We start from the raw sequence: 17,976 nt of genomic DNA, 5'->3' as shown, positions 1-17,976 counted from the left end.
CTCCTATCTATGGTCTAAAAAGTTCTTTTTTGCTTTACATGCAAGAGTATTTTTGGGAGGCTGTGTCAACTCATGGAAACAAAAGCCAGTGGGCTTATATGTTTGATTCCCTGTTAGTCAGTGTATCAAACTAAATCTCATAAGTAAAGTTAAGTGGCTACAATTTTTTACTAATATCTTTGATTCAATGTTAGTCAAACTTTGGGCGCCTCATGTTAGCAATTATATAGCTTAAGTTTTTTTTTTTTTAATCAATTAATTATATCCACCTAAATATTACCATCATATTCTTACATTTTCCTTGGTAAGTGTTAAACCAATGAATTTGGTTACTATATATATAATATTAGTACCTTACGATAATATCAATAAGTGATTAATTTAATTAATTAATATTTATTTTCATTAATAAAAAAATTTTAAATTCGAATCTTATCAATAATCGTTTGTTAAAATTATATTAAATGCATAATTTATAACCGTTTATCTTAAGCTGTCAGATATAATAAATCTTATCTAAATATAAGAAATTAAACAACTTATTTATCTTCAAATTTTAAGTATCAAAGTATTTTATGATAATTAAAATACATTGCTTTAACATTAAGTGTGGGATGATTTAAATTAAGTTTTTAAGTTTGAGATAAGAGCTAATGCTTTCTTCAAAAAACTAAAAAAATATTATATGTAATATGTGAACATCGAAAATTCAACCATTACAATAAATTTTTTGAAAAGAAAAATGCATAATTCATTAGATCAAGGTGATTGAGATCATTTGATTGAATTTTAAGCTATGATCAAAGATGAATAAACCTTACTCTGAATCAATTAAGACACACGTTTAGGGAATATCGCACGCAAACAATATTATTACGACACCAAGCTCTCCATGTGCTAGATCAAGCTTGAGTTGGCAAGAATGACTTCATGATTTACACCACCAAAAACTCATCAGAATCACCCAACAAGGGACCCATATCAGTCCAAGCTGTCCCATCTAGACATAACACATGATTCTCTCACCTTGTTCCTATCATACTATGTATCATCAACTTAATATAAATAAATACAAGTATAGAAGCTTGCTCATGCACCCCCAAACTCCCACACAAGAAAGATTAGTGTAATCAAAATCTTCCATGGAAAATCGTAGGAAGAGGTCTAGCTCTGGTGAGATATTCTCCTTCCCTAGCACCCCAAACCAAGATCAAGATTCCGATTTCGATTTCGGGTGTTTTACCCCTGATTCACCTTCTCAAGATCCATACAGAACCTCACCAGCTGATCGTCCTTTCGTCAATGGCAGACTATTGCCACATGCATTTCCTTTACAACCTGCAACAATGGTTGCAGCTGATAACAGTTCCCGTGGGACAAGCAGAACAAGCAGCATCAACAGCAAGGATTCATTTATGTCTTCAAGAAGTAACAGTACTAACAGCAGAAGCAGTTGCAGCAGTGCAAGAACAAGCTCGAGTGACAATTCAGAGAGGAGATTGTTGTACCATAGCAAAATCCGTGCGTGTAATAAAGCAAGCAAAATGGTAACTGCTCAGCTATATGGGGATTCTCAGAGATGGCAGTATATCACAGCAGTGCCTGTTCTGAAACGTGAGGTTTCCAGGAGGAAAAATAGTGGGGTTGTGGCGAAAGAAGCCTCGAGAGCTAAGAAACAAGTTGATCATCATCAAGAAAAGAGTACAACTAGGGGAAGATCAGGGCCTTGCCTGAGATTTGTGAGGTTATTTTTGTTGGCCTGTAGAGAATGTCATGCCATGGAACCTTCCGGGAAACAATGTGGTGCAAGGAAATTTTAGTGTTGGATAATTTATGAATCTATAATTTTTTTTAAATATATTTTCCCAAACTTTTTCATGTTTGAGTTTGTGTTGATTTTGTGCTATGAACATCATTTGTTTGAGATTTTGGTACAATATTTCTTGTCAACTGGAAAAAGAAATACTTTGAAGATATAGATAGTAGGCAAAAGGAAGATCATACTACTGCAGTGCTGGTTTCTCTATGATTTTGATATCATCAATATGTTATGGAAATTCATTGCAAGATCCTAGGATTATCCAGGATTTGTAATAAGCTGCAGGCCTGCAGTAGCTGATGTTTTTGTTTAAAGGAAGATTGGGGAATGTCAGAACCTGCAATAGCTGATGTTTTTGTTTGAAGGAAGATTGGGGGATGTCAGAGTGTCCTGTTTCTTTTGTAAAAGCATACTTTATAGCACTATATGCCAACCTGTTCCGGCATAGTTTGGGTCTTACAAGCTTACTTAGTAGAAATGGGAAACAAAAAATCACTTCAAATCCTTTGGGCAATGAAAGTTCACAGATTCAGGAAAAAAGATGATATTTAAATTCAGAATTTAATTCAATTAATTCGTACAATTACTCTTAAGAAGTGACGTTAATAAATTTAATATTAAAATCTTAACTCCTACAACTTGTTCTCTTATTTCAAATTATGGCTTCTTTTATATAAAAAATATGTACTCTAGTTAAAATTATTATTATTACCTCATTCAAATAGTAAATTAAAACATAAAGGCAGCTGTGCCTAAGGTCCTGAAGCCAGCTGATTTGAAGTAGCATCCATCATTCAATTTTTTTTTATCAATGGTTCAAACTTGGCATTCAACATTATTTTGGTCATTCTTAGAATAGTAGGACTTGGATAGACCTTTACTTTTAAACTTAGACCCAGAAAAAATGGTCTAGAAAATGCAGGTATAGACGACAGAGCAAATAGCTTGTTTTACTTCTTAAATTAAGGTGCTTGAGTATTTTAGCTTCAAGTTCATTTAATATCGTGATGTAAAAGATTTTTAAACTGTCACAATTGTATTTAATAACTATTAGAATCTTAAAAGTTTAATCATATAATAATATCACAGTATGACAAAAATCCCTCTCATTATATTGTCTAATGAATGCTTAATTAATACATGATACCTTGCACTTTGAGCAGAGTCCGAATCCAAAATTACATTAACGATGGGCCACTGAGGTGAAATGGAAGTTGGGCTCCAAAATACCTGAATAACAAAATAAGCTCAAAATGAAAGAAAACCAACCCAGGAATAAAAGTCTGGATACGAAGGAAAAAAGACCCTGAAATCTGAACAATATAGCCAAAGCCCATAAAAGTGAATGACAAAAGGCAGAAGGAAGGGAATTTTCCTCTGCCCAGGCAAGGCAACCAGTGAAGCGAGTTTACAAATTAAGAGGACTTGGGAAAACTTGGAGCAAGGCAACTTAGCAACATTCCATTGAAAACAGGTAAGAAAGAGGATGTTTGATTGTTGATTCGATTGGATTTTTATTGTTGAGTATTAGAATTGAGTTTAGTTAGGCTTGAACCATGCCAGTTTTGTCGTCATCCCAGTATGATCTTTTGATCAATCTTTTGTTTACATCATTGTGGGTGTTGAATTATTGGTTTTGAATTTTTTGTTTGATATGTGATCTTCCGGGTTCCTTTTTGTTTGGTTAGTGGGAAAACATTTAGGAAAAGAAAGCTGAGATGGAGATGGCAGGTGTAGGAGGAATCACAGAAAGGAGAGAGATGGATATGGATGTTGATGAAATGGACTCTTTGTTTGAAGGGATGGTTCTTTTTACACCATCCCAGTTGGTAGAAGACCATGAGCAAGAGCAAAAGCAAGATCTTTATCAACCTGAACTCGAATCACAGAATTTAACACAGCAGCAGCATCAGGTTCAGGAGCCCCTTGATGAGAATCTGTTCTCTGACCTTATTCTTCAAACCCCACTTGATGAGCCAGAACCTGAACCCGAACACGAACCAGAACCAGAAGCAGGGCCTTCTGCTACTGTGTTCTCTAGGCAGATGTCTTCTACTTATAGAAAGAAAAGGAGAGCTATTGGATTCAGGATTGGATATGGCAGAGATAATCAAATTGATAATAATACTGATGGTCATGATACTGGATTCAGGATTGGATATGGTAGAGATGATACTGATGGTCATGATGATAATCATCCTTCTCTTCACACCAGTAACATGACAAGCACCAATATATCTTTGGCCTCGGACTCAGATTCACAATCACACCGAGTTCAGGCAGAGCAGCAAGAACAAAAACAATCCAGTACTGATGCCGAAGCCCAATTTGAGCAAATCAAGATCCAGATTGCTAATAAACTCAGTCATGCTCATGAATTAGCGGCCTCTATATCTGCAGCTCGCAAGGACTCCATTAGTAGAAGAAGAAAGGCTGCTGATGATCTTCACTTAGTAACTATTAGACTCGGGGACCTTGAAAAGCAATTGGAGGATGCTTGTGAAGCTGAAGATTTTGAGGCTGCTGACAGTATCAATGAGAGCCTTGCAGCTGCTGACAAGGATAAGCAGGCTCTCCTTACTGCTCTTCGAGATGCTGAGGCACGATGCAATGCTATTGATTCCAAAATGCTTGAGGTTCTCAACTGCCAGATTGCTGTTGAGGAGGAGTGTGCCTCTTTGCTCCATCATTTCTCTGAGGTCAGCCATTCAACCATTACTAGTAGTCTTTTTAGATGCCAACCATTTATTGTTTTAATTTTTCTCCGGGTATAGATTGCTCCTTTATGCTAATTAAAGGTTATTATTACAAGTAACTACGTGCTCATTGAGTTATGAGTGGTTTGTATTTCAATTCCTTTCTTCCATTATTACATGGTTCTGCTTTTTGAGTCTGACCCGTACATTCCTCTCCCTCTAGGATGCTATGAGTAATGCTGATCTGGTATTCAAGAAATCAGAAGCACAATCTTCAGAAGAAAGGGAGAAATGGCTTTCTTCAACTGAAGCCTTGGAGTTGAACAAGATAGAATTACAAATTGAGGCACATTTATTAGATGACGCTCGTGCGGTATTCAACACTTCCCTTGACAGCTTGATACAAGATGACAAGAGAGAGAAAGAATTTCTATATAGTCAAAAAGATATATTGAGTGATGAATTGCAAAAGCTACTTGCCTTAGTGAAAGACAAGGAAAGAGAAATTGCCGAAAATGACTCTAAAATCAAACAAGTAGAACAAAGGATTGCTGATGTGGTCTCTGGCTTTCAAGAGATGCAATCTAGCATTGACTCAAAGTGTGACAACTTACTATCTCATCTTTCCCAGATGGAAATAGAGAGTGAAACTCTGTCAAAGAAAAAGGAAGAAATTGACAAGCTTCTCACAGAAGAAGAAGATAGGGGTATTAAGATCAAGGAGCTTGCCAGGATTTCTGTAGATGAAGCAAAAATGTATCAGGAAGTTGTTGGACTAAGAAAAACTTTTCTATCCTCAGTTTTGAAGTCCATGGAAGATAAAGTGAGGCTTGCTAAGACTGAGGAGAAGCTTTCTGAGGATGTCCAAGTGCTTCAACAGGAGGCTTCTACTGCAAGGGTTTCTCTACAGGTTCATTTTTCTTTGCAAAATATAAGAGGGATTTTACTGTATTGATTGTGTTTCATTACTGTATTTTCTTTTACCCCTGCATGAAATTTGTTCCTGGCTCCTTCATCCAATTATCATAGAACTTGACTAACTTAATTAATCAGCATCTTCAATTGATTTTATGGATCTGGTCTTTGATAGCTTCATACTGTTTTTCTCTTTGGAGTCCACAAAGGCTAAAATGCATGGATTCAATCCCTCTTATCTGTTCTGTTTTAAGTATGAAAGAAATTTGCTATATGTTAATGTAAATCACCATCTAGTAGTCCTAGTTTGTCAATTCAAAATTGCAAATGTAGATCGGACTTCTGAGTTCCTGGTGACTGGTCTTGCCTTGGATGAGTGCCTTTTCAACCTGCTGTAAATAGAGAGGCTAATAACTTAATTTCATTACTTAAGCTATAGGTAACCAATTCTTCCTATCAAGCAATTTCAGTATCATGAAAATCAGTGGGATGTTAAACTCCATGATGTTGCACTTAGTAGTTTGTTTCACTTGAATATAGTATGTACTAGCGCACAAGAAGCTTTGGATATCTGTTTTTCTTTCTTTTCTTTTTTTTTCTTTGCCCTTTTCAAATATCAACTTGTCAAAAGGTAAACGCCTGATACACCACATTCTTCCCCTTCTGTGATGCCTGTAATTAAATAAATTTTCCCTCTACTGATTTCAGGAATTATCTTCAACAAAGTCAAGCATTCACCAAAATATATCATCTTTAAAGCAGAGGATCTTTTTCATAGACAAAATAGTTCCAGACCTTGAAGCAGAAAAGAAGGTTGCTGCTGCTTCAAGAAATTTTAAGGAAGCTGCGCGATTAGCAGCTGAAGCAAAATCGTTAAGCATTGAAAGGGAAAGTGTACAAATTGAAATGGACAAAGCAGTGTTAGATCTAGGCAAACTGGAGGATAAGATAAAGGATATAGTGGAGAAATTGCAGGGGATTGAAGGACTGATTTTATCCAAAGAAAAAGAAGTGGCAGTGGCTAGGTTCCAGAGATTACTTCTAATTGCTGGTGCTGCCAAAGCAGAAAGATTGGCTGCTTTAGAGTTGGGTGACCTTGAAGGGGCCAACCTTCTACTTGCAGAGGCTGATTCAGCTGATTCTGAAGCAAAAGAGCTTCAACCAAAATTCAATTTGAAAGAAGAAGAGTTTGAAGATTTACCAAAACACTTCATCTCCCTGGAACTTTTAACAAACCTTGGCCAGAAGAAATTAGCAGATTTAGCTGCATTGTCTGCTGCCTGATGATTCAAGCAGCTTTTGATAATTACAAGTTAAAACCGACTTCAGAATTGCCTTCTTAGATGCAAGATGTGGGTTTGCCATTTTCCCTTATGCAGTTATGCATAATTTCTCAATGCTTCAGCGCCTTCAAAAACAACACAGCACCATCTGGGTTGTGCTATTTGGATCTTTTGCTTGTACTCCATGCCAACCATTTGGATCATTCGATACATGTGGTCACAAGGTACGAGCAACTGAAATTGTCACCATTCATTCATCAACCCCAACGAAGGTTCATTTGGTTTGTTGCACTGGCTTTTGATCTTCTTGTTCATTATCTTCTTGATTCTCTACCCCTAACTGCTATATAATAATGTGTACCTTTTCCTTGGGGGTTTTGTTCTGCCATTTGCTCAATGTGGCTTTGAAAGTTCAAGTTTAACAATGCAAATAGATATTTTGAAGCTTGCATTCTTATTGTTTACAATGCCTGGTGGATTATATATAATATTATATATATTAAAAAACACATCTGGGAATGAGTTTCATGTTTCAACTTAGATCTTATTGCGATAGATTTTTTTGTTGGAATTTGGGAAATTTTGAGTGACCTAAATATATTTAATTGATGATTGACAGGAAAAACTAGAGTAAGGGAATGGGCATGGTGAATCTTCAGGAAATTGTGTTGGAGGCCAATTCAAGTGTTTGAGAACCCCCATTGCTTCAGAAATTATGCTTCTAAAATGGTAATCAAGTTTGAATTTTGTATATTGGTTTTATATGATGATTATAATTCTATTTCTCTATTCCATTTTTTAATTCAAATCTTTGATGTTGCTAAGGTCAATTTTTAAAATTTCATATGCCTCTTTGGAATCAGTTTTCATATGTATTTTTTATTCTGTGAAAATTGATTCCTGAAAGCAATATGTAGCATGACTTTAAAGGCATCATAGTGTGAAGCATCTGAAGTCAGTATAATCATTTATACAAAAGAGACTTGTAGGCTAAAACCTTCCAGACTACATGAACATCATAGGGCTCACCTGTCAGCCTTTAAGCTCTTAAAGAAAGAAGCAATAGAAGATTCTTGAAAAGCATTTCTAGAATTCTACTCCCTGTATCATCCATCAATAAAGCATGTTGATTCTGCACATGATTCCTTGACCGAATAGCAAAATCTATATCGGCCTTGTTATATTAGCATTATCATGAACACTAATCTAAGGCTGTAAAGAACTGGAGCTGAAAAAAGAGATGAAAAAGTATCATGCAAGCATTTACTGCAACTTCATATGTTTTTCCAAATTATTATGATTTATAATATGCTTTCGATCAAGAGCCTTTGTGATGCCTCGAATTTGGCATGTAAAGAGTATACTTTCATTGAAGTGTGCATTAATCCATAGTAAATACAATTCCTTCCCAAATCATTATATCAAATTAGAAATTCTAATTGTGAAATTTCTATTTTGCAGGGGCGATATGGAAATGCAAGATCTGTGTCAGTTTCATCAACAAACAAGAGTGTGGGAAGTTTGTATTTTGGGTGCAATATTCATGTCAACTTGAAAAAGAAATACTTTTGAAAATATTTACCAGGCAAAAGTTATGATTTTTAGTATCATTTATTTTGTTATGGGAAATTCAGTGCAATTTGCAAAATCCTAGGATATCCAGGATTTGTCATATACAGCAGACCTCCAACAGGCAACAGTTTGTACTATTTTTTGCTGAAAAGAAGACTGGGGAGTGACCAACTGTCTTTAAATCCCTCAATGAATCAAGGTTCAGTACATCAGGTAAAACCGACCTGATTTTAAAATGATTGAAAGGCCCCTCATTCAAATAGATTATTTACAGTTCAAGAATATGAAAATGTTAAATTTAATTCAATTAGTTTATATAATCAAGTCATTCTTTTTAAAAGGTGACAATAAATTTGGAAATCCAATCTTAATGTACATAATCTTTTATTTACAGCCTTTGTTATATAAAGTTCAACTAAATGAAAAAAACATGTTTAGATTCAGTTATTTGTAAAACCAAAACATTGACGGTGGCTGTGAGAACTAGCATCCAATCCAACAAATTTAGATCATTGTTTTTTTTCCCTCTCTGTTTTCCTTTTCTAAGGAAAGAAACATACATTGGCATAGTCATACATCTAGGAGAATGTTATGCAATCTCAACTATAGTTTACTAGTTAAAAAATAGAAGGTGAACTTATAAAAAAGGGTCTGAATTAACAATCAAAACGTCATTGTTTGGACAAAACCATTAAGATCTGCAATGTTTTCTTTTATGGAAAGTGGAATAATCTCATGCTTGGAACCGAAGTAACGACATGTCTGGCTGACATTGTATATTGAAAATTCAAATGTCAATATTCAAAGGAAACCTAAACGGAAAAACTTGCGTTAGGAGGATAAACTACAACAAATGATTAGAAAAGTTCAGTTTAATGGATTAGAGAGACAAACGTAAAAGGACATGAAAACAAACACAGTAATTTCAGCAACAAAGAAACACATAACCTTAAAGTAAATACAAATTATCACCCTTTAGTCCCCTCTAATACAACCCTTCTTAAGTTTCATTCCAAGAAGGTTTCCATACCATCATCAGTGTATATCCCTGCCTCGGAGTTCCTGTACTCCACAGGTCGGTGCTGATGATGATCCACAGAAGTTGAAGATGAAGACGTAGCCATTCTTGCAGGTAATGTAAAGCTCCTCTTAAACTTGTTTTCCATCTTCATCGAATTCTCCGGATGACTATCCAAGCTCAAGAACTCATTGGGGTTTGCACCGGCATCTGAATGTTGATTAGAGTCTTTTCCTTCAAGAACAAGTGGATGGTGATTTTGGTCTGCTTTGTTTCCTAAGCTCTCGGGGTTAAATAAGAGCTTGACATCTTCGGTTCGTCCAGTGAGAGCATTGAAGAAACTTAAGCCATTAGGCCATTTGATGTCATTTTCATGTTCACCCATCATATCTTCCATTCGGGTTTCAGATGAATGAGGCATGAGAAACATGTGGGTCTCATCTTTGGCTTGTGGGAATCCAAGTCTAGCAGGGTTCTGGAAATTAGGTGAAGCAAGCATTGGAGTCACTGGCGGAAGTGGCCTCTGGCTCCAGTTGAAGAGTGGAGGAGGAGGCCGGATTGGAACCGCAGACTGCCTTGAAGGAATTGTAGATGAAGAGGAACCGTTTCTGTTTGACGAAAACAACTGCGAGAGATAGAAACCAGACTGATAGCCAAGAGATTCAAAGGTATGCCTCATTCTTAGCACAAAATGGAGGTCTTCAGTTATCTGGGGATACACACAGCATCTCAATAATATCAAAAATCATCAAACAATTTCAGCTATAATATGCATTCACTTTGATCTCAAAAATCAACGGCCAAAAATTAAATTTTCAAGAGCTACTTCACGGTCAACTAAATAACTAGAAATTACAATCCTTAATATCAGACTCACAATCTTGCAGGAACCCAACTGGAGGAGACCATGGCCAGCTTGAATCACAGCAATAGTCTGGTCAAGAGAAATCAAGAATCACCAAAGTAATAATGAAAACATACCAGAATAAGACTAAAAACAGTGAAAAATGAGTTTGTTTCTATTCTGACCTGAATGCCTGACTCAAATTGATCAGTCCATTCAGGAGGAAGCTGCAATTAGATAACAACAAAGGAGAAAAGTTGCATCAAAACAAATAACAAAACCATGGTATAATTGCCTTACACCAAGTTTTCCATTAACAGATACTTGATCATTGAACCCCAAACTTCAAAATAGGACAAACAATTGAAATTTAAAGAAAAAAATAGTGAAAAAAGAAGGGGAAGATAAAGATGGGGTATATGACATACAGCATCAAAGGAACTCTGCCAATAATTGGAGATATTGGGTTCACATTCTGTTGGTTCTTTAAATACCCATTTATGGCACTTATCTGATGCAACCTTTCCCATTAACCTGTCCATGAAATAAGATTTCAACCAATCAATAACACAAATAAAGAAACCAAAAACAAATTTATTTTTTCAACTATCTCTTTTCATGCAGAGAAAGAGTCTGTCAGGGAGGGACAGAACTGAAAAAAAAAAAAAATTAATAACACCTACCCAGCACCCACCCTTCTCCATAATTATATAACTGAATGGACATTTTGCTGAAAGCTTTCCTCACTGGATCTTCTACATCAATCTCTTCCAAACAATCTGTAACTCTTCCCCGGCAAAATCCATCTTCCCACATCAACATCCTTCACCATGAAAAAAAAAAAATCAAATTTTGCAACAAAATTGAACATGAATTTACTAAATTTAAAAATGAAAATGCCTCTATAGCACAAATAAACCAAAACCTATTTCTTAAATTTAATTACTAACTCAAATTTCACTCAAAATTTCCCCATCACTAAATATCCAGATTTCCCCCGTTTTCTATCCCCTGTTTCTGCAAGGAGACAAGTAGCGCCTATCTTTTTTTACTGATAAAATGCAAAGAAGTGTAAAGGAAAAATGAAAACAAATAAGTCAAAATGAGGGACTAAATAATCAAAAGTTTGTAACACTTAAACCCTTATTTTCCTCTGTTTACCCAGGAAACAAACAAAAGTTGTACTTACAAGCTGCCGTTATCATCTCCAACCTTGCAACCATTACCTCCCCTCACTCTCCTACACGAAAACAAAGAAACCCAATGAAGTAAAACAGCTGAAAAAAGCACGAAACTTGAAGAAAAAGAGGAAAACTTTAGTAAGTGATAATCATATAAATTAAAAAAAAAAAAAAAAAAAAGAAAATTTGGAGATTTTGAAGGGGAACAAAAAAAGAAACATACGGGCGAGGACGTATGGTCCAGAAGACAGAGTAAGTCCAGTCTGAGTTGAGACAGACGGCTCTAAGTGCTTCATGAAGGGCCATCATCCCAACAGCTTCTTTGCTCCTATCTGCTGAACCTGAGCCCACCATCTCTCTCTTTCTGCCCTCTCTTTCTTTCTCTCTATATCTATATTTATATGAAAGAAATTATATGTATACCCTTTTTTTCTTTTTTCTTTTTTTCTCTAAAAGCATGCAACTTCCTTTCAAAACACACACACTGCTAACCTTTGCCACTTTCAATTATTTTGTGTTTACCTTCTTTTTCAATTTTTTTTCTCTTTGTTCTGACAAACACTTTTTCTTTGCTCTGCTAATCTCAAGCACAAAGCAAAACTCACTCTCCTCTTTATCTTTAGTACTATTCCTTTTGTTTGTCCCCCAACCAAACCAACTTTCTCTCTTTGTAAGAAACAAGACAAGCAAAAGAAACAATGGGATGTTTTTCGTTTACTTTTGTGTTTTGGTTTTTGGTCTTGATTGCTGTTGTTGTTTAAGGAAATTGGAAGTGAGAAAAATATAGAAGAGCTGGAACAGCTTTTATCTTTGTTTTTTCTCTTTCTTTTTCTTTTCGTTTCTTTTCTTTCTTTGGAGGCTCAAGTTGGTTGAATGTGAGCGTGGGTGGAGCGTGCAGAGGAGCAAAATTAAAAACTTTAAAAAATGGAAAATGGACGGCGGTTGTGAATTTTGATGAGAGGTGAGAAGGGAACAAAATCACGTTGTTGCCCTTTGTATGTGTTTGGAATTTCAGTTGAGGAGCGTTGTAAGGGAGAGTTAGGGGTAACTATGGAGTAGCTAGTAACCTGTTTCTCTTATCACTCCTTTTGTTTAGGGTAAATGAATGGGTCAAGTCCATGTAACTAATTTCAACTACTTTTCTTTTGCTTTGTTTTTATTTGGGTTTAAAACTTTTGAAAAAAAAAAAAAGTTATTCTTACCTGTTAGTAAGATCGAAATATAAATTCATATTATTATTTGAATAAATGAACGTATCATCAAATTTGATATTTAAAATTTATAAATTTGAGAAAATTTAGACATATAATATTTTTTTAATTAGGTATAAAGTTGAGTAAAGGGAATTTAAGGGTAGATAAAAAATTTTGAAAAAAAAATTAAACTATAGATTTCAAATACAAAAGTTTAGATAAATTTGATATTTAATTCAATTAATTCATATAATTTATAGAGTTAATATTCTAAATAATTCTTAAATTATAATAAAATTTTTAAAGTAATATTTAAATTATGAATTTATTAATTAATATGATACTAAAAAAATTGTTTACACATTATGTGTATCATTTGAAAATATTTATATTAAAAATGAATATCATATTAATCAATTGATTTATAATTCAAGTATTATATTAAAAAAATTTTAAATTTAAATATCATATTAAACATTTAACTATAGCTTATGAAACATTCATAACATTAATCTTTATTTATGAAAGTAATATTTAGCAAATTTGTTATTCAAATTACAATATTTATAATCTCTTCTTTTATCTTAAAATTATAATCTTTTTTGTAAAAAATAAATGTAAGAGTTTTGATTTTATGGCATCAATTCATAATAATTGTTAATAATATTCTGATCTAATAATTTGAAATATGATATAGTAACATAATACGAAAATAATATGAATAAATGACACAAAGATAATATGATTTAAAATTTAAAAAAATCGTAAATAAATTTAATAAAATCAAAAAATTATATTTTATGTTTTCGTATTGACATAAACTGTAACATGTAATTTCGTGTAAAATACAATACAAATATAATATTTTATACAACACGATTACATGAATTGTCAAGTCTAATAAATTTAACGTATCTTAATTACAACTCCATAATTTTATGAACCTAATTTCATGAAAGATTGTAATTAAATCATATAAAAATTTCATGAATTTTTATAAAGCCTAAGTTTATGAGATCAAAATTTTAAATATAACTATGTGATATGAAATTTATATAAAATAATGTGTATTTTGATATATAGGTAAAGAGATTTTTAATTGGCTATAATTATAAAGATTAATTTGTTTACTTTCATAAGAATGTTTGTAATTTTGAAAATTTTGTGAAACACCTTCTTGGTTTTTTTTATTTTCAAAATGATTAGAATGTTGATGCAAGTTAAGAAAGTTTTTGGTGAGAAAAATTTTTATTTGGATTTGAGATAATTTGATTATCATTGTGTAATTAGGCTAACAAAAGTGAATGCAATAATGGGATAATGGTGAAAGTAAATATCATCATGATTTGATTTTGTTAATTGTGATTATAATATAAGCACAAAAAAAAAAAAAAAACAACTTATCACTCTTTCACTAAAGTAGACTATGAATAGAAATTCATGGTTAACTTTTTTTGGCGGAAAATTAGGATTGTATTAAACAAAATATTACTATTTTTTTTTCTTTTACCTAAAAATCACTGTTTTTGTTTTTTATGAAAACAAACTTTAACCCAATATCTTTGGCCTTTTGTAAAATTGATTTGGATTATGATTAGCATTTGAAACTGTCCTTAACAACAGTAAAAATGAGTTCAAAAAATATATACCAGCTTAAGCTTTTGGCTTTTTTTTTTTTTGTTAAAGTAAAAATTTTAAAAAAAGTTTTACTGAAAGGTTTTAATTTAATTTCATAAAATTATGTTATGTGTCAAATACAATTATCAATGAATTTATAATTGAGATTTTATAAGAGAATATTTGTCAAGGAGTGTTTTTTTTCATAATATGATAAAAAAATATTCAAGTGTTACTTGAATTTAATTTTTTTATATATTGTAAGAACATATTTTGTAAATTAATTCGTTGCATTCAAGATTTTATTTCCCTTTTTTTTTTTACAAAATTGAATCATAATTGATAAAAAAATCTTTTTTACCAATTAAATTAATTCTTAATTAAAAATGAAATTTAAAAGCCATGCTCTTGTATTTATAGGTGTTCATAATTCGTTTATAATCAAATTAGTTGATCGAATTTATTTATTTATGTTAATTGATCGATTATCGAATTAATTTTAATCGATTATTAAAAATAATTTTTAAAAAAATTCAATTTTTGGTTAATTTAATTTAAAATTTGAATCAATTAAAATATTATAAAATTTATATATAAAACTAAAATATATAAAGTTATATATTTCATTTTATATTAGAGTTTTTAATTTAATATTTGAATATTTTTATTGAATGATTTTATTTGATTTATTTCACATATAAAAAAATAAGAATTTAAATAAGAATTTAATTTAATATATTTATTATTTAATTAATTAAAAAAATAATCAAATCGATCAAATTAATTTTAATAAATTAATTTTAAAATTAAATTTCAATTTAATAAATAAAAATAATTTAATTTTAAATTAATCGAAAGAACATCTCTACTTATACCATGAGAATTAGACTAGTTAGTCACCTAAAAATGAAGTGAAAAAAAGGTTTATTTTATTTTATTTTACCACCAATCACCAAAATTTTGTTGTTAGGAATTATTTAATATTGTTTATTTAATATTATTATAAAAAATTAAATAAAAAGGGTTAGTAACCTGAAAGAGCATGGGATGGCAGAGAATCTTTACTGGTCAAAAGTGATAGGAGATGAGGTGATGTTCTGAAGATCGGATTTGGATTAATTTTTTTATTTTGTCAGAATTGCAAGGACATAACTTATTCAGTACTCATTAATCTTTTGTACGGCTTCAGATAAAAAAATATAACTCATTCACTTGAGCACCCACCCCTTACTTTCTTGCTTTTCATCATTTTTGCCCGCTCCTAGCTTACCTCCTAATTGAGTAAATTTAATAATTTAAAACATAATATGATAATAATATCATTTAAATTTTTAATAAAAATTATATATAAATTTAATAAAATTAAAAATATATATTTTATATTTTTATATCAATATAAATTATAATAAATAATTTTTATATAAAATATAATTTAAATATAAAAATTATTATTATTTATATAATATAAATATTCGAATTATCAAACTTATAACCAAAGCATTTCAATACTTAAAATTACCCCCTTCTCTTTTTTTCATCATTTTGGCATTCATTATCAATTACTATTTCTATATTTAAAAATTTATTAAAATTTAAATTTTGGTCCCCAAATCTTTAGCCTAATTATTAAAAATGCTTAAAAAATATTAAAGATTTAATTTCGAATTAGATCTCTTTTTTTATTATTTGTATTAAAATTTTATTCTTTTAATGTAATAAAAAAATTTTAAATTTTGATTATTAATTTTTTTAATAACAAATATAGTAACTTCATTAAACCAAAGTAGTATCCAAATTACAAATGTTTCCAAGTAGGTGACTCCAAACATTAACCTGGCCTTCTATGCATTCTAGTCTCACAACATAATGAGATAACTTATTTACTGATCTTCTTACATGGGTGAACAAACGGTTCCCTAATTGTGATGCCATTCTAAGTACCTCCATAGTCAAGGCAGTTCCTTCCCAGTAAGACGCACCAACTTTGTGAATTTCCTGTATCACCGACGCAGCATCTGATTCGACTTCAACTTCCATAAAATCATTTCCCCATGCAATTTATAGGCCAAGCAAAACCGCTTTCATTTCAGCCACCATAGAGCTTTATCTTTTTAAAAATACCATAGAGAATCAAATATAAAATCTAAACTCGAATTGTAGTGATCGTGCATGATGTTTGTAAAATGAATATTATACGAGAACACTGTAGATTCATCAATCATTTATTTATTACTGTTTGAAACTCTTGGTAGAAGTTTTGTATGAGATGAATTATAAAAAAATATAATATAAAAAATATAAGGGTAGAAATGTCTTTTGAAAAGTGTGAAAGGGCGGGTGAGGGACTGAGGGGTGCTCATATCAAATGGGAACAAAGCAAAGCCACAATTAAACTAAATGGAATTTTAAACAGAGGTTAATTGAAAAAAAAAAAACAAAACCACACTAAAAAAGGTGTGCTCGTCAGAGACTGGGAGATTAAGGGGTCACGTGTGCACGTGCCATCGGCAGTGAGTCGGTGCATCGTTTCTCATAAAGAAAAATGAAGCGCACGAATTGCGGGGCATTGCGTCCCCTACCTGCGACATCCTCCCTTCCTCCAACACGCGCTTTTTTTACACACGCGCCACTTGAAAAAAATTCCACTAGTAATTATTTACCTTATTTTTGTCAAATTAAACAATAAATCATTATATTTTAGTTAAACAGTAAAACTAGTCTCTTTATTTTAACGTGTTCAAATTAAATTTTTATATTTCAATTAATTATTTAGATAGTCAAATTGTTAAAAATTTAAACTTTTTTCGTTAAAATTAATGATGAGATATTTTGATTTTTTAACGTAATATTTTTTGTTACATGATCGTTAATTTTATCGATGTATAAAGTTTACATAATCAAAGATAATGATGTCATAAAATTTTTTTGTATATCATTATTTTTCACACCAATTTTTTAAAATTTTATGGTTTATTCTTATACTTTGGTTAAATGTTAGAATTAGTTTTTTTTTACCTCAGTATGTATTTAAATTTGAACCTTATACATTAACTAATTATCGAATTTAAGATTTAATTTAAAATAATATATAAAACTTTAATTATTAATTCAACTATATATTTTTTTCATATTTAGATTTTTTTATATTTGAATTATTAATTGGACTTAATTCGATAAATTAGGTTAATTTCAAATTAAGTTATAAGTCAAACATAAACTAAATTATATTTTTTCTTTATCTTTCTTTTATTTTTTTATTTTGATTTTGATTTTATCATTTTTTGTTAATTTTTATTTTCAATATTTTTGAAAAAAAAAATTAAAATAAATAAAAATTAAAAACTTTAAAAATAACAAAAACATAAAAAGTTAAATCAAGAAATTTGTAATCAACAGGCCAATAAACCCATATACACAATTAACAATAAAAGCAATTATAAATGTTTCATTTTATTCAAAAAATTTTTAGATATTAAATAGGTTTTCGAATTTTATCTTGACATTGGGTTATAAAATCGTTTATGGATCAGTTAGGTTTAAATTGTAAAATTAGATTTTAAACTCAAATTTAAAGGTCAAAAGTATTTTATTTATTATTTATTTTTATTGTTTAGTTAGTAAAAGTCAATACGTTAAAGTTAAAAAAAAAATTAAAAATTGAAAATTAAAAAAATAAGGAAAAAATGAAATTTTTTTGGAAAGATTGATTTGAAAAAATTTTGAGAATTTAACAACAATCGACAAAATAACACAAAAAAATAAAACAAAAACAACCAACAAAAACAATTAAAAATATTTTTTTGTTTAGAAATTCTTTTTAAGAGGTTTTAGGTTTAGA

The 17,976-nt window shown here is 31.1% G+C and overlaps 3 protein-coding genes across 7 annotated transcripts; 2 read left to right on the top strand and 1 right to left on the bottom strand.

Moving 5' to 3' along the window:
• The first annotated feature begins 1,047 nt into the window (after nt 1-1,047).
• LOC111276233 (uncharacterized) lies at nt 1,048-2,338 on the top strand. Its single transcript, XM_022862009.2, has one exon. It carries the CDS (start codon nt 1,143-1,145, stop codon nt 1,818-1,820), a length of 678 nt encoding a protein of 225 aa, XP_022717744.2. The 5' UTR covers nt 1,048-1,142; the 3' UTR covers nt 1,821-2,338.
• An 860-nt stretch (nt 2,339-3,198) lies between these two features.
• Nucleotides 3,199-8,386, top strand: LOC111275850 (uncharacterized). 3 transcript variants are annotated; one of them, XM_089754227.1, is made up of 6 exons: nt 3,199-3,293; nt 3,508-4,518; nt 4,739-5,425; nt 6,139-6,937; nt 7,333-7,442; nt 8,175-8,386. In XM_089754227.1, exons 2-4 carry the CDS (start codon nt 3,538-3,540, stop codon nt 6,712-6,714), a joined length of 2,244 nt encoding a protein of 747 aa, XP_089610353.1. In that variant the 5' UTR covers nt 3,199-3,293; nt 3,508-3,537; the 3' UTR covers nt 6,715-6,937; nt 7,333-7,442; nt 8,175-8,386. The 3 variants fall into 3 exon arrangements, with proteins under 3 accessions (XP_089610353.1, XP_089610354.1, XP_022717146.2); XM_089754228.1 differs by having other exon boundaries at nt 6,139-6,985; nt 8,175-8,323; XM_022861411.2 differs by having other exon boundaries at nt 6,139-6,994; nt 8,175-8,323.
• Nucleotides 8,387-9,186: 800 nt separating this feature from the next.
• On the bottom strand, nt 9,187-12,254 carry LOC111275851 (Serine/threonine-protein kinase WNK (With No Lysine)-like protein). Of its 3 annotated transcripts, none has more exons than XM_022861415.2 (7): nt 11,552-12,254; nt 11,337-11,387; nt 10,831-10,970; nt 10,576-10,681; nt 10,333-10,374; nt 10,181-10,237; nt 9,187-10,012 (listed from the first exon to the last, which is right to left on the bottom strand). In XM_022861415.2, the coding sequence occupies exons 4-7, from the start codon at nt 10,675-10,677 to the stop codon at nt 9,293-9,295; spliced, it is 921 nt and encodes a 306-aa protein (XP_022717150.1). In that variant the 5' UTR covers nt 10,678-10,681; nt 10,831-10,970; nt 11,337-11,387; nt 11,552-12,254; the 3' UTR covers nt 9,187-9,292. The 3 variants fall into 3 exon arrangements, with proteins under 3 accessions (XP_022717150.1, XP_022717147.1, XP_022717149.1); XM_022861412.2 differs by having other exon boundaries at nt 10,842-10,970; nt 11,552-12,219; XM_022861414.2 differs by lacking the exons at nt 11,337-11,387; nt 11,552-12,254 and adding an exon at nt 11,098-11,230 and having other exon boundaries at nt 10,842-10,970.
• Nucleotides 12,255-17,976: the final 5,722 nt, after the last annotated feature.

This window comes from Durio zibethinus, chromosome 25, assembly GCF_047325235.1.
Source record: "Durio zibethinus cultivar Kanyao isolate XHJ-2024 chromosome 25, ASM4732523v1, whole genome shotgun sequence".
NCBI lineage: Eukaryota > Viridiplantae > Streptophyta > Magnoliopsida > Malvales > Malvaceae > Durio > Durio zibethinus.
Note: the sequence above shows the minus strand (reverse complement) of the source record. Positions and strands in the feature narration are given on the sequence as shown.

Excerpts from the sequence above, each read along its gene's own strand:
- LOC111275851 (XM_022861412.2), bottom strand. The coding sequence starts at position 11,682 with ATGGTGGGCTCAGGTTCAGCAGATAGGAGCAAAGAAGCTGTTGGGATG. Across the intron at positions 10,682-10,841 it reads TTATATAATTATGGAGAAGG|GTTAATGGGAAAGGTTGCAT; the intron begins GTGGGTGCTGGG and ends TTTCATGGACAG. Across the intron at positions 10,013-10,180 it reads AGTTGGGTTCCTGCAAGATT|ATAACTGAAGACCTCCATTT; the intron begins GTGAGTCTGATA and ends GTGTATCCCCAG.
- LOC111276233 (XM_022862009.2), top strand. The coding sequence starts at position 1,143 with ATGGAAAATCGTAGGAAGAGGTCTAGCTCTGGTGAGATATTCTCCTTC.
- LOC111275850 (XM_089754227.1), top strand. The coding sequence starts at position 3,538 with ATGGAGATGGCAGGTGTAGGAGGAATCACAGAAAGGAGAGAGATGGAT. Across the intron at positions 4,519-4,738 it reads TGCTCCATCATTTCTCTGAG|GATGCTATGAGTAATGCTGA; the intron begins GTCAGCCATTCA and ends CTCTCCCTCTAG. Across the intron at positions 5,426-6,138 it reads CTGCAAGGGTTTCTCTACAG|GAATTATCTTCAACAAAGTC; the intron begins GTTCATTTTTCT and ends TACTGATTTCAG.